The sequence below is a fragment of the Mytilus californianus genome, unplaced genomic scaffold, assembly GCF_021869535.1.
Source record: "Mytilus californianus isolate M0D057914Y unplaced genomic scaffold, xbMytCali1.0.p SCAF_13, whole genome shotgun sequence".
Classification (NCBI taxonomy): Eukaryota; Metazoa; Mollusca; class Bivalvia; order Mytilida; family Mytilidae; genus Mytilus; species Mytilus californianus.
In genome coordinates, this window is record NW_026262615.1 from 37,419,057 (window position 1) to 37,435,349 (window position 16,293).

Below are 16,293 nucleotides of genomic sequence, written 5' to 3' on the forward strand. Positions count from 1 at the left end.
TAGGTTAGGAAACCTCTGTCTGACAGGCAAAAAGACCTTGCAAGGATCCGATTTAAAAAGCATTTTATATTTTTATGAGTAATCCCTATTTTCAGAATAAGATTATTTCGGTGATACATGTATTTATATTTCTCTAATTCTTCGTCAATTTATCCCTTTCTGCACCCATTGTATAAAAAAAATTTAATCAACATGTGGTTCGTTTGATCTCAGTTCTTCATTGGTTAAAATCCGATTATGACGTCGAATTTTCTTGCTCTCCTCTAAATTTCCTATTGTGACGGCATGAAAAAAGGCGACTATGCCTGATGACGTCACATAGAAAGAATACATCTTTTTGCAGATCATTCGAAAAGAAGGAATAAATTTGCCTGCGTATTGTTTGAAAATCATTAGAGAAACAGATTCCACCACCAAATCTCGTGTAATACGATATTTATCCACTCTCGACAGTTAAATTTTAAATATTTATAACGCTCGGCGAGCCTCGCGTTTTAAATTTGAAAATTTAACTGTCTCGAGTGGATAAATATCGTATCACACTCGATGCAGTGGTAGAATCTATATTTATCAATTTACTTGACGAACAAATTATCAACAGTTTAAATAAAACTTGTGCAAATTGGCATGCCAAATTTAGATAATAGTATACTACATTTGTATGTTCCTGTATTTGATAAGAGTGTAGAACTACCGAACACGATTTTTCCGTAAGTAAACCTGACGTTAGCTGATATGTGAGTCACATATATATATCCTTATCAAAATTCATTCACATACCTTTCCACAGCCTTGTAAACAAAATGAAAGGAGTTAGCATTCTAATCATTTGTGCATTTGGTAGGTACATGTATTTAGATATCTGAAAAAGCATAGTTTTTTTTTTTGGTCTATATGATTTGGTATGGAGTGAAATAATGATAGCTTACTACTAATACGTTTTCGTAGTAGCTGGGATATTTTCCTGTCTTGTGCGGTTTGAGATGATCTTTATGTAAATGGGTTTGTTTTTTTTTTTATTTCAATGACAAGTGGAGTAATGGTGGTAAGCGCATTTGATTTCTGTCCGTTCAATGTACGGAAACGATGATTGTTCGTCCTCATAGCTGCTTCTTTCTACGGCATATCTATCAGTATGTTAAGACATCTTGAGACAAATATGTGTCTCAAGACACGTATTAATGCATTACTTGTACGAGTCTCTAAAAACCGTTACTTGTCTAAAGACACGATTTTTTTTCAAGACATCCAAAGGCATCGGGGATAATTTGCTACGTGGTTTTTAGGACACTAGATTACCGATACCCATATATTGTTTTAGGAACAACCAATTGAAACTTTGTAGAATCGAACAGTTATAGGTAGTACGATTTTTCGGTTGCGTTTGCTGTCATGTACTCCTTGATAGAAGATTACGGATAACAAGGATTAAAGATTCAAATTATGTGTAGAAGTTTCGTCAACCCATCGGAGGTTTATCAGACAACATAATGATTTTGTTGACAGTTATGAAATATGTCTGTTGCATATGAGTCAAAGGGTAATAAGTTTCACTTGTGGATACCAAATTTCTATCTTATTACGTCGTTTGCGACATGGACAACGCGATCTATCGCTGGACCATAGCTAATTCGAACAACACGACAGGTGTCATATGAAGAGCTAGAACTGTTTACCTTTCTGGAGCACCTTAGTTCACCACGGTGTCTTGAGAGGTTTTGTGTTGCTTAATCTTTAGTTAAATGTGAAATGCTTTCTCATTATTGTTTTTGTCGTCGATTTTGATTTGGCAATAAGGTTTTCTGTTTTATTGTATTCGGGATATTAAGTTGCATCCTTGGTACAAACTCTCTTTTTTAAGATAACTAACAAGTGCACATGTTATTGACAGTTATGAATCACATATAGGTAATATTAGGGCTGCATAGGTTAGAAGGCAATTATCACCCTTTATTTAAATTTTGTTAAAAATCCGAACTTTAAAATTATGTAAGCACGGAAAAGGCAGAAACTGCATTCTAAAACGCAAATATTCCTTTGAACTTGTATTTATAATAATCTTACACAGTTTAATTGTGTTTTTACTACATAAATCGACTTACTCCTGCAACAAACCGATAGACAATTTAGTCTAAATAAATGCTCAATAATTTCAGTAGACAGGCCGGAATTTTCAGAAACCATATCATAAACCAGTGTACTATGTACATTGAATAATCAAATGTATTGTTACTATATATCACTTTGACGTTGCTTTATAGGACTGGTCGTCGTTAGTTCACAAGACTGGCATAAAAACTGGAGCAGTCTATTAACTAGTATTGCAAGTATGTTGACATTTATGTTTACCTGTTGTCGTTATCAAACAGATCAGGCTGAGCCGTAATGAACTCAAGTCTTCAGTGTTTTGTCGGTAGTAAAACAGTGTAGACGTACAAGTGCATGTGAAATTACATTTTTAATGTCTAATACCATTGTTTAACCAATAAGGGAAAAAGCAAGAATTAACCAAATCAAACTGATGTGAATTTGTTCTCTGCTATTATATTTCAAAAGATATTAATCAGCCATACAAACTCTCTAGTATGAAAAGAATGACATAGATGTCGCCGAAAAATGATTGTAAATTATCACTGATATTTAATACTATGTAAGCTATAGGTATCAAATAATTGCTACACTACTGTCAGTAGTCAATGTAACTTCAAATATTTTTGTTTGTATTATAAAACAATTAGCTTTTGCTATATACTACTAATATGCACAGCAACAACAACAACCATAATGAAAATAGTGATTATTGTTATTACAATGTAATTATATACAGTAAAACATGTACAAACTGAATCTTGCAGAAACCGAACACCTGGGTAAACCAAACATGTTTAAAGTCCAGTCATATCAAATTTTATCCTTTGTGAACCAGATGAAACAAAACATATGCTAAAACCAAACAAAATCGTACTTCCTGAAGAGGTTTGGTTAGTAATGTATCACTGTTATAATATGAAGAAGAGGAACAAAAGGGCAACAACAATATTAATGATAAAAATATATTTTAATGATAATATTGATATTTTAAATGACGACGACGGTGATGAGGGTGGTGATATTTTAATGTTAAGCGAGTAACTTCGATGTTACCAAAACACGTGACAGATGTTTTACTAAAATTCTGGTTACCGCGTGGTCACTTATGAAACGGGTTCTTTGAAATCAGCAACAATAACAAAATCACCATTATCAGCACCATCATCAACAGCAATCGCACCAGAATATGGAACAACGACATGATTATCAACAACAACATCATCATCATCCTCCTCATCATCCTCCTCCTCCTCATCATCGTCATCATCATGATCATCATTCACAACAGAGGTGACAATACTAATACAAATCATTATATTATCTATAATAATACATTTGTAATAGAAATGATTACAATACTACTAATGATTATTTTAATAATAATTTTAGATCAACACAGTAATAATGGACAAGATGGTAAGTGGGCCATTACATTATTTATAGTACTGCCTACCCTTCCAAAGCACCTGAGATCATTCATAGTTTTGGTAAGGTTCGTGTTGCTCATTCTTTATTTTTCTATGAAGTATTTAGTACACTTGTTTGTCTTTTTGTCATCTTTCGTTTTTGTCATGTCGTTAAAATTGTCAGTTTTTCTTATGAGTTTTGAATGTGCACTTGGTATCTTCGGCCTCTCTTGTATGTGTCAATCATTTGCTTGCTTTCATTGTGTTCAAACTGCAAAAAAAAAACACTCGTTTTGGTCTTTCGTAACTTGGGGCCTTTTATAACTTACTATACGGTATAAGTTTGGCTCGTTTTTAAATCGAAGGGGTAACAAATAGTTTCTCACATCCATGTCATTTTGATTTCTGGTCAATAGTCTAGATGGCATTATATATATATATATATATATAATAATAATAACATTAAAAAAACATTAATAAGAATTGTTTGACATCATAATCGTCTAAAGAGTCTAATGTTTTCTGATATGCATGGTTTATCATACAATATCAAAAACTTTAAATTCCCCAAAGTCGACAAAGTCTACAAACGTTATGAAAAAAATAAATTGATTCTACGAAGGATTTAAACATTGGATAACGATTTTGCCAATATGAACAATGAACACGGACTTACTTGGGATTTGCATATTACCGTTTGCCAGAAACAATACATGTACATTCATGTAACACACGCAACCGTATGACGTGATAGCTGTACATACCCTCAACATGTGTTTCTCAACTTATCATCTACTGAATCAGTCATGCTCGATACAAAGGCTTTGAAAGCCAAAACTATAACTCGTCAGAGAGCATAAATATAAAAATAAGAAGATATGATATGATTGCCTACGATAAACTAATATGCTATACATTCATGTTGGGGGTAAGGGAACGTCAAAGTGAAGTCCGTATAAAAAACATGAAAATTACCGACGCTTAACTGGAGCTTAGAGTTGTTTTTTGTTTGTTTGGTTTTTTTTTTATCAAAAACGAAAGCATATTGTTATATAGCATGAAATAAGATAGACATGTGACAAATTGTTCAAAGTGAAAGTACGTCGCCGAAGGAACTTTTGGCTTATGCGTTATCATTTACTTGTATTCGCTTTGAAATATATGTTTTATACACCAACAAATCTATGCATGCACACTTATACCCTGATACAAGAATTACTTGTTTACATTCATATGATCGTCTAACAAGCAATTTTTGTAAGCGTGCGAAAGCTTGTAAAGAATTAAAATTAACTTTAATTCATATCTGATATCATTCATTTTATTATGTCTGTCAAATTAAATAGACAGATCTCAAATACCGCAGGTCGTGACAAGTTGTGAAGGAAATGATGAGATTACGACATTATTTGCCTCAATATAAAAATCTTTAAAAGAATAAAAAAGCATGTTCAAGGTGTGACGCAACCAATTCATAATCCATATATATATATATATATATAATTTGATTTTGGATGTAACACGTCTTCTGATTGGCTGAAAGCTTTTTGTCTATCAGCTCATAGACATAATTTTGTCATGTGACCGTGATGTCGATCATCAACGTTTTACTTAATTTACTCCTTAAAAATGGAATTTATAATTAAATTATAAGGAATGGCTGTAATAATTTTTCTGGCTATTCGAAATAACATCAAATATGTGGTGCACACTTTTAAATAACTCGCTACGCGGGTTATTCAGTGTGCGCCACATTTTTATGTTATTTCTTCATAGACAGAAAAAAATATTACAGTCATTACTTAAGTAACCAATTTTCGCAGCTATCTAAATACTTTATCTTAAGTTTAACTCTATGAAAACAATGGATATCCTGAATTATACATATATCAACTTTCTACATGATAATTGTCAACCCATGTTTAAAGTCTTGTAGTGAAACATGACGTTCCGGAAATAACTTATTACTAAAGATAGTACTTGTTTTCTGAAACCTGGAAGATATATCTATTTAGCATATATTCTTTAAAGCATGATATCATAATGCAGATTCATGTATGAGTAGATATGGGCTAAAAATGGTCAAAATATATTTCTCGTTCATCAGAAGATGCATTCGTGTATTTCATTAGCTGATTTTAGACAACAACATTAAAAGAACTATTGGGGAGTTCTTTTTCATTTGTTATAAATGTGATTGAGTGAATATGAGGTGTAATACAGAAAAAAAAATACACAATAGCATTGACGAGGTTTTCCGTTAATATTTGGCGGTATTAAACTTGATTACTGTTACACAAGTTCGTCCCTTTCAGTGAAAAAATAAAAAGAATGTAGAAAAACAAAATAGAATAAATCAATTATCATATTCAAAAATGTGTATGTATTATACAGGAGGAGAATGTGATCACGAAGACAGGAAAAATCGTAAGTTCTGTATCTGAAATATCTGAAGTATATCTACCAAATATCGTCTGAAAAATACATCAAATATAAAAAAAAAAAAAAAAAAAATTATCGTTCTACTCAATAAAAGACAGTCTCATGGTAATGACAATTTTCAGTTATCTTCATACTGAATTCTATCTTCGTCAATCTTGAAAATTATGTCTATTAAATGATTGAATCACTCATTTATTAATTTTTTTTTTCAAACGTCCGAAAAACAAGTAGAGAAAAATATGCATTGACTGGTTAAACAGTTATTTGTTTTTCAACTTGTTGCTAACCACCAATTGAAATTCTTTTTTGTGACGTCAATTGGAGTGAAAACTAGAAAAATGGGGGGTTGTGCCAAATGTTTAAAATAGATAAAAAAAAAGTGTGGATATACAATATAAGCTTAGAAAATATAGTATAATGCAATGTATTCGATGAACTGAAATTATAAAATGTGTTGCTGACGACCCCCCGTCAAGAACTAAGCACATACTTGTAGTTTGATATTCGAAAGTAATAGTTAAAACATTCCATACAATAATATTTTTTTTATTTTTGAACATTTTCAGTTTTTTACCCTTCGAAATTCATTTCTGCAAATTAGTATTTGAAATTTTGATATGATATTATAATTTCAATTTTATTAGAACTCAAGTTTGTCATTTATGGTTTTTTTATCAACAGATGCTATCGCCCTGCTAAAAGAATGGGTTAAACATCAGCATTATGATGGTGAGTATTGTTTGTTTAAATTGCGTGGATATTCGTCCAAGACTTTTTAAATACGTTAAAGATTATGAATTGTAATAAATGTCCAGTTTCAAATAATGTTTAAACAATCGCAATAATAAAAGGGGGCCTCGGTGGTCGAGTGGTCTAAGTAGCCGCACTACAGTATCACTAGCCTTTCAAAACTGAGGTTGTGAGTTTGAATCCCACACGTGGCAGGTGCGCTCATCTCTAATCCTAATTGACTAGGATGCCAGTTTTCCTACCGAAGGTCGGTGCATGGTTCTCTCTGGGCACTCCGGATTCCTCAACTGACCGCCACAAAATAGCACAGTAGTGATAAACACCAATCAATCAATCAATCAATCAATCAAATCATATCGGAAAAGCGTTGATTCTGTCAAAATAAATGTGAATGATTAAAGATTAAGATGTGTTATGCAAACAAGTACATAGATTCACTTTCGATATTTTATTAAAGTATCAATATGTAAACAACACAATTAGGTAAATTATTTTGGTTTATTTAAGTTAAAGTAAAAATAAAAACACAATCGTATTTAAATTGCCCCCTGAAAAAAGCTCCATGAATTAACCCATGTGTTGACGCAAATGGCTTCATGGAAAGCGTAAATATATACATGTAGTAGCTTAGTTGACTAACGTATTGAGGGTATATAAGTAGTTCACTATACGTTTCTTTGACGGATAAGACCTGACAGTTTTCTTTTGATCATAATTAATAATTAAAAAGTCAATGCAAACTAATAATCAACTTTGTTTTGTTTTAAAGCAAAATAGTGTTAAAAAACACCTGTAATCTACATGCATATCTTGTAGAAATTAGGTTTAGGCTAATTACCTAATAGAAAACAGTAATTGAAGGTACTGGCAAATCATGATCATAATGATATCGAACGAAGATTTTCAGTTCTTCTTCTTCTTCTTCTTCTTCTTCTTCTTCTTCTTCTTCTTCTTCAGTTCTTCTTCTTTCTTTTATTCTTCTTCTTCTTCTTCTTCTTCTTCTTCTTCTTCTTCTTCTTCTTCTTCTTAATTTGTGCATGTACAATACAAAAAACAAAAATAAACCATGATTAAATTAAAATTAACATTTGTACAAAATTTAGCATCTGGATTAAATCAGTTGACAGAGAACACCTTGTGTAAGGTTCGTTCATTTACAAATGTATCCTTGTTTCTGTTTCAGCTGTTGAAAAACTCTACCATGATATCTATCATAAAGATTTATCTGCAGCTAGAAGGAAAAGTTTGTATTATGTTATGTTCCTTAGTTTAAGACTAACTTCTTTAAATGACGTTACAAGAGTTATCTCTCTTGGAATCGGATACTTTTATTCTGTCGGGTGAAATTTGCAAATTTAATTCCTCCCGTTTCACATTTTTAAATATCAAATGCAAGGCTTGTCGAGCGTTTAAAATGTTTACAATAATTTACATAGTACATGTAACAGTTGAAGGAGAAAAAAATCGAATTCCAATAGATACAGTGGGGAACATTGTTCCTGCAATCACATTCCAAACGACAAGTAAATGTAACTATACCCCTTAATGTTTATTTTATTCGATTTGGTCCACAAACAACTTTTAGACATCAACATAAGGGACGTCATAACAGCAAAATCAGAGAAAAACTAGAAATTTTAAATATAGTTGTATTGTGTTCATAGAAAAATACTGAAAATAAATAAACCATCTAATATAGAGGGCTTCAATCTCTGACAGAGAGTTGTTTAATTAACGCCTGGTATACGGTATAGGTTTTTCTCATTGTCGAATACCGTACGGCGACCTATAATTGCTAACTTCTACATATGGTGGAGAGTTGTCTCATTGGCAATCATACCACAGCATCTTATATTCATACCCCATCTTCTGATTTGAAGCACACTCAAATTATCAAATTTATATGAAGGGAAAGAAAATCAATTTCTATCAATTTTCATTGTATGCAAAAGCACGTGTAAGATTAAAATCAAAATGTGAGTGTGCTAGAGTTAAGCATTTGAGCAATTTATGATCATTTATAAAGTAAACCCTTCCTGTATTCAGCTGTTTGTAATACATATATCCGATTAGTAGATAGCTGACACAAACATTTTTTTTGCATTTTTATGCACCTCTCTTAAGTCAGGAGCCTGTTGTTCAGGGGTTGTCGTTTGTTGGTGTGGTTCATAGGCGTTGCTCGTTTTCGTGTTTTTTTTTTAAATTAGACTGTTGGTTTTCCTGTTTGAATTGTTTTACACTAGTCATTTTGGGGCCCTTTATAGCTTGCTGTTCAGTGTGAGCCAAGTCTCTGTGTTGAACGCCGTATTTCGATCTATAATTGTAAACTTTTTATACATTGTGGCTTGGATTGAGAGTTGTCTCATTGGCACTCATACCACACTTCTTATTTATAACGAAATGAAATATAATATTAAAAAGTAAGCTCGATCAAAGTCTTACGATATTAAATTACGTACCCTTCGTATTGTTTTCAAAACAAAAGTGATAACATGTTTAATTAATAATTTCTAGTTTGTTAATGTGTTTCCCTTATACTCATCCTGCCTTCTATATATCTGTCCATTAGCCGAAAGTCTGAAATAACAATTTGAGATTTGAATTTCAGTGTTAAGCGTCACCTTTTTTCACATGAAAATGTTGCTTCGTTGCAATATAGAGCAAAGGGTAGAAGTAAATGCATAATTATCAGCTTGAGTATCTACTTACTAGAAACGTCTGCAGGGGCGGATCCAGCCATTTATAAAACGGGGGGGGGGGGGGGGGGGGGGGGGGGTGGGGTTCCAACTATATGTCCCTATTCAAATGCATTGATCGTCAAAAAAAAGAGGGGTTTCAAACCCCGGACCCCCCCCCCCTGGATCCGCCACTGGTCTGAACTTTCGCTAGAACTTTTATCCTATATACTAGGTATACATATATGCTAGTTATTTTTTAATAGATTTTTTCCCTGATTAACGAGATAATCTAATTTGAACAACAATTGATGTCAAGTTGTCAATTACACATGATTACAAATGTATCATGCATTTTGTCAACTTCCAAGCAAGGACCGATGCTCATAATAAACGCGACAAACGCAGGACTTCGGGAAAGTCAGGAGAGCCACAACCTTTCTTCGGAAGTTGGCATTTTGTCAGACTGATACTTACGTCAATCATAAATTATGTATACAATTGTGCGGGCGTCTCTAGTTTGTAATGATTCATTATAAGTTTATTACATATAGTTGTATGCCTTTCTAATAGAACGACGTTAGTTCACACACACACACATCCACTCACACATATTTGTATTTTTTTTAGGACAGTGGCACCACTATTCCAGTAATTTTGACGAAGCTTTTATTCATGGCAACAGAGATCCAGATTGTGAGTAGTTTGACTAATCATTATAATTATCTCAGGCGCAGATCCTGCCATTCTGAAAGAGGAAATTGGAATTGCAATCCCATGACCACCCCCCCCCCCCCCCCCCCCCCCCCCACAAATGGATTCGCCAATGATTATTTTACATTATCGCTTTTTCAAATTCAGCGACAAGTGACCCGAGATTTTCAAAATTTGACTTGTTGACCTATGTTTTGTAAATGGATTCATTATTGAAAAGTCGATATAATATCTTTATCACCGAATCTATAATGCTCAGGTTGATCTAGATATAACAAAAATGTACTTATAATTTTAATCATTAACCTTTGTTAGAAACGAGTATTTGATAATGTTTTTTGTTTTTTGTTTTTTTGTCTTTTATGTATGCATATTTCTTGATTTCCAGGCTTGTTGTAGAAAACTTTCTCATAACGTCTGATATGGGACAAATGTTTTCGCTAGTCTAAAGAAAGATCCTTTAAGGAACATTTTGAATAAGAGACACATTTTTTCTTCAATTCCAACTATGCATATTTATAACTTATGATGATAAGCTGTTTAAAAGATGAATTCATTAAGAAAAACGACCCTGTGTCAAGTAATTTTGGAATTTTTTAATACATCATTTGTACATTTATGGTGTCTTTATGTTTTATAAGACTCCTATTAAGTCGTGTCGACAGAGCTAACTAAGCCTCGTTTTGTATGTATACGAATGTGTTGCAACTATCAAAATGTGTTTTCGCTACACCTGACTTATTTTCCATTCGAACGTGAACGAAAATAATAAATAGGAAGTTGCCTCATATGAATGTAACCATGTATTTCATTTTATCTTCTTTCATATTTGTAGATCGTCATGTTGAGGGTTATATCATGATCAACATGAACCAAGCATGCAGAGTGAAATTAATGAAATGGATTGAAAGTAAGATTTGGACTTAAATTCTACCTCGCCATGCTCGTCCGAATTCAAAACATTTCTTTACTAAAATCCTTGGTATAAATAAAACGAAAATCTAGGTATAGATGTTATTACTCGCAGTAACTTCTTTTTTTCTATCAAATAATGTAATAACATAAAAATCAAATATATATTTAACAACAATTTTCAAATATTTCATACAACAAAATGTCTAATACATTTAAATGAACTGAAATCACACTAGTTAATTAATATATTAATCATGCATTCATATGGGACATAAACGGTGAGAATGTCGTAGTTACTGTGAGCACCTTCGATGAAGAGACATCCCCAACAATGTCCTTATATAGTGTAAAGGAATCCCACCTTTTAAACTGCCAAAGTTTTTCACGTGCATATAGTACCCATAAATCTGAAATAGCAAGAACCCGTTATAAAACTACTCCAGTTTTGAACATATGAATACATAGTATACTAAACCCCGGGTCTCAACGAATAGAAATATACTCATTTTGAATAACGTAGAGTATTTCATTGATATTACGTATAAACTGCTGTTCATTACAATATATCCAATGACTACATCGGTTTTCAATTTTATGTGCAAGTGTGAAGTTATTCCACCTGTATTAAGTGTGCTGGGTTTTTCCGGTTATTTACATTATCAGGTCTCTGTATTATTAGTTACACAGTTTGCTAGTGACGAGCGAAGCTCGAACCCCATATGGAATTTACCGACCCAATATATATAGTATTAGGTCACTATCACACTGTGTAACGAATTTATCTTACCGACTACCTTAAGGATTATGTACCCTTGTGTTGATTCAATGCTAAACATATGGAAATTTCATAGAAAATTCACAGCCTTCCCCCTTGTACTCTCATATTTGTCAATTCGGTGCTTGATAGATAGAGGATTTATTTTATTGCATGCAGTGCTAGCAATTATTTCCTTGAAACAAGTTTATAAATTTAGATATTGGTTAAAACAAATATAAATATGGACCAATTCAAGTACACCTTCTAGGGTGCGCTCGACTTTAGTGACTCAGCAATAGGTTTTTTGGAATTTTAAGGTTGTTTAGGCAATAAATGCTAGCACATCATAGATAAACAAGTGAGTAATCTATGTGTAAAATTTTATTACAAAAATCTCTTGTTTAAAATCTGTGGATTTTCTACAAAAACCTTGGTTTTACAGTCCCTGTAACGTAAAAGTTAACACTTTTTTCATTCGGGAATCGTACGTACAGCGTTCGGGAATCGTTCGTATAGAGTTCGGTCATCGTTCGTACATCATTCGTATAGCGTTCGTACAACGTTCGGTCAGCGTTCGTTCATCGTTCGTTCATCGTATGGTAAATGTCATCGTTTAGGGTTTTGTATATCGTATGGTTCATGGTATCGTTAAGCGTTTTATTTGTCGTATGTAACATGGTATGGTTTAGCGTTTAGCGTTTCGTTTATCGTATGGTTTAGCGTTTAGCGTTTCGTTTATCGTCTGGTTTAGCGTTTAGCGTTTCGTTTATCGTATGGTTTAGCGTTTCATCTATCGTATGGTATATCGTTTTGTTAGGCGTATTATATATGTTTTATTTCAGAAAGTTATTTCAATTATTATTTTGAGTTAAAATAATTTAACATAAAAAAAAAAGCGGGAAAAAAAACAGTTATTAGATTGGATTGATTTATAGTTGGTTGCGTACTTGTATATCCCAAACAACCAAACGGATGCCCCACTTTGGCAAGGTTTTTTTTATTGCCAGCCGGAAGAAGACTTGTAGTGACCATATTTATATCCCCTTGTCACCCTTTGGACTAAATTAGACTGGAAAGATTGGATTGGAGACATTTCACTTATTAATTAAAGCAAATAAGTTATCTTAATTATTATATTTTTTGTTTTATACAAATTGCGTAATTCTTGATGTCTTTTTGTAATTTTGAATCATTGTGTTAATTACATTTCAAATTTGATCTTATAAAATGTTAAAAAAAAACTAACCTAAACAATATCCTTAGTTCAATGGAACGTGAACTATCTATTTTACATAAAAAAAAATTTAGTCGTAAAAAATAGTATTGGTTGTAAACGTTTTATCTTGATTAAGAAACGTTTAGCAATGTAATAAACTTACTTTGAATGTACTATAACTTAATGTAGATTTGGAACTGTATACCATTTCTTACCGATAGAAAAAAAAACCTACAACTAATATCATTACACTATGGAATACCTTGCTATATAAAACGAGGGGGAAACATTTCCTTCCATCAATACAGTAAATAAAAAACCCACTTTTTATCAAGGTAATCAATATCATGCAAAAACAATAACTAGACTTAGGTTGGGTACTACTTTATTACCTGGTCAGCTAGGCCAGTACATCCGCAATGTACCTCCAATATGCAATACGTGCGGCATTAAAGAGGATATAGAACACGTACTAGTTAACTGTATTAATCACTCACAAGCCAGACAAAATTTACAATCAAACTTGGATAAGGTTCAAATACAAAATGTTAATACCAAAATATTGCTAGATCCTCCTAAAGATAAACAACAATATGTCTGGTCGTGCTTGGTTCAATATTTAACAGAAATTGATTACCATAAATTTATATAAGTATTAAAAAAAATAAAAGTAATATAAATAAAATAAATAAAATACACTGCAAGAGTTATCCGGGTCAGTGACTCAAAATGGAGTCCGGCCGTAACCGGCAGTAATAAAACAATTTTTACAACAATAACAGGACGTACTAAAGAAAAGATCGTTAAGAATACCAGTTACACTGCAAGAGTTATCCGAGTCAGTGACTCAGAAATGGAGTCAGGCCGTAACCGGCAGTACAGCAAGCTCTTCAAGACGGCTTAACAACACATCGGTAAGAAGACCAACTGCACTGCAAGTGTTATCCGGGTCAGTGACTCAGAAATGGAGTCAGGCCGTAACCGGCAATACAGCAAGCTCTTCAAGACGGCTTAACAACACATCGGTAAGAAGACCAACTGCACTGCAAGTGTTATCCGGGTCAGTGACTCAGAAATGGAGTCAGGCCGTAACCGGCAGTACAGCAAGCTCTTCAAGACGGCTTAACAACACATCGGTAAGAAGACCAACTGCACTGCAAGAGTTATCCGGGTCAGTGACTCAGAAATGGAGTCAGGCCGTAACCGGCAGTACAGTAGGCTCTTCAAGACGGCTCAACAAAACATCGTTAAGAAGATCAACTACACTGCAAGAGTTATCCGGGTCAGTGACTCAGAAATAGAGTCAGGCCGTAACCGGCAGTACAGCAAGCTCTTCAAGACGAATTAAAATCGAAATAAATTTATAATCTAAAAAAATGTTTGAAATAATTAAACATATTTAAAATTAGTTAAAATATATGTAGTGCTAAGTAAATTAAACTATTGAAATTATGCTAACTAAACAGTTACGGTAACTCACGATAACATTTGGCTTTTTTTTTTCCAAATTCGCGGCATCCAAATTATTTTTGTGTCTACTTTTGGTCCTTATATAAATTTTCCATATCATTAAGCCGCAAGTCAAATCTAAGACTTAAAAAATGGTACTTCGCAAGATTTGGTTTGCGCTAACCCAGTTTTAATTAGCGTGGGGCGCTGTCTTCCTGCGGGCAGCGTTCCAGTGTACTAGCACTATAAAGTCTCAATATAAGTAGCACTAGCACAAAGCAGTCAAAATTATACATACACCCTTTGATTTTTTATTTATTTTATTTTTATTGTATTTAATTCTCTTTTTTATAGTACATACAAAACATCTTACTAATTATTTTTGCAAAACTCGCATACACAAATTTAGGCATCTTTCGGTTTATACAAAATATTTGGCAAATAAATTCACATACACAATTTGGCATATCAAAATTTTCCGCTCTTTACTTGGCTGCTGGTGTACCAGGACAACGTTGCTGCCGTTCACTGCTGTTTGCTTGGCCTAGCTTTCCTCCTTTTCCTACTTCTGGTGGCTCCGTGTTTATTAATTATTTATTTTTACGTATATATTTTTTATTTTATTTTTTTATTTTATGTTTTATATAAAAATTTCATTTTTATATTATTTTATTTTATTTATTTTTATATTCTTTTCTTTATTTATTAACTTATTCATCAATTTATTTATTCATTTAGTTATTCAAAATTTTACTCTATATTATTTTTTAATATTTTTTTTTCCATTTGTTGTTCCTTCCATCACATTTTGACATGAGTACATTTGTTGTAACATGAGACCAAATACCGCGAAATTTATTAGTCTCTCTCTCTCTCTCTCTCCAAATTTTACAAATATTACATGCCTCTGTGAAATTTCATATCGACGCATCAAACTATTTCCTTTAATCGTGCATAGCTCATTTTCCGATTCACTTAAGGTTTTTAACGATCTTCGTACTTGTTCATTACATTCTAAAATTAAAATCCTACACAAATTGCCAAAACTTTTATTTTCAGACTAGACAGCGTAAACGATAAATGTTAGTGTACAAACGGTGTTTTGAAGGCCGATATCCATTTGCGCTGTAAAAAAAGAATTAATTTGCGCCACAACTTAATTACGCCAATTCTTCTTTTGCGTCACTTTATTTTTGAAAACTGCAGCATTCTATTGCGCCAATAAAAAAAGCATTTAATTGCGCAAATGTTATAGACTTATCTGCAAATTTTTGTTCTTATTGCACAAAGGACAAACATTTGCACTAAGGACCTGATGGAATGATAGAATTGACACAAAAAACATGGCATATAGAAGGACACTTTCTAAAAGTACATTTTTTTAATTTGATAATCATATCTTTAGTAACTGTAAAGTTAGTTAATGTTTTATCGACACGCGCCACACTCCGTTGATTGTCATCTGTGTAATCGATAGAAATGCATGTTCGTTTAACCTTGATCCGTTTTGGATCCACTTGTAAACTGATTAAACCTACAGATAGAAAACTCAGGGTAAACATTCGTAGAACCGAGACAAGGGGCAGTGGCAAATATTTCATGTATATTTTGAACACAAAGAGGATTACCCCGGTACCCTTTGCCAAAAATAATCTTCTTTTTCTTCTATTTGCCAACGGACTTTATGTTATGAATTGTAGTTTCACTTTCCATATTCGGTATTTATTCTAATTTAAGCTCCACGTAGTAAAAATCACGTGATTCAGGAATATAGTATCTTGGAGTTAGACTATTTCTTTCTTTTCGGGCGGGAACTCCAAGCAATCAACATGCATGTGTATAACGGCACTGTAGATTTTCTTATTAAATAAAAAAAGT

The 16,293-nt window shown here is 32.8% G+C and overlaps 1 protein-coding gene across 1 annotated transcript in view; it reads left to right on the forward strand.

Moving 5' to 3' along the window:
• Nucleotides 1-793: 793 nt before the first annotated feature.
• Nucleotides 794-16,293, forward strand: part of LOC127723600 (uncharacterized) — a 35,143-nt gene continuing 19,643 nt past the window's right edge. Inside the window, exons 1-8 of the mRNA XM_052230294.1 lie at nucleotides 794-840; nucleotides 2,262-2,327; nucleotides 3,481-3,507; nucleotides 5,892-5,924; nucleotides 6,621-6,668; nucleotides 7,873-7,932; nucleotides 9,995-10,060; nucleotides 10,914-10,988. Of these exons, the coding sequence (XP_052086254.1) occupies nucleotides 804-840; nucleotides 2,262-2,327; nucleotides 3,481-3,507; nucleotides 5,892-5,924; nucleotides 6,621-6,668; nucleotides 7,873-7,932; nucleotides 9,995-10,060; nucleotides 10,914-10,988 (412 nt within the window). The 5' untranslated portion in view covers nucleotides 794-803. The remainder of the gene's footprint in view (nucleotides 841-2,261; nucleotides 2,328-3,480; nucleotides 3,508-5,891; nucleotides 5,925-6,620; nucleotides 6,669-7,872; nucleotides 7,933-9,994; nucleotides 10,061-10,913; nucleotides 10,989-16,293) is intronic.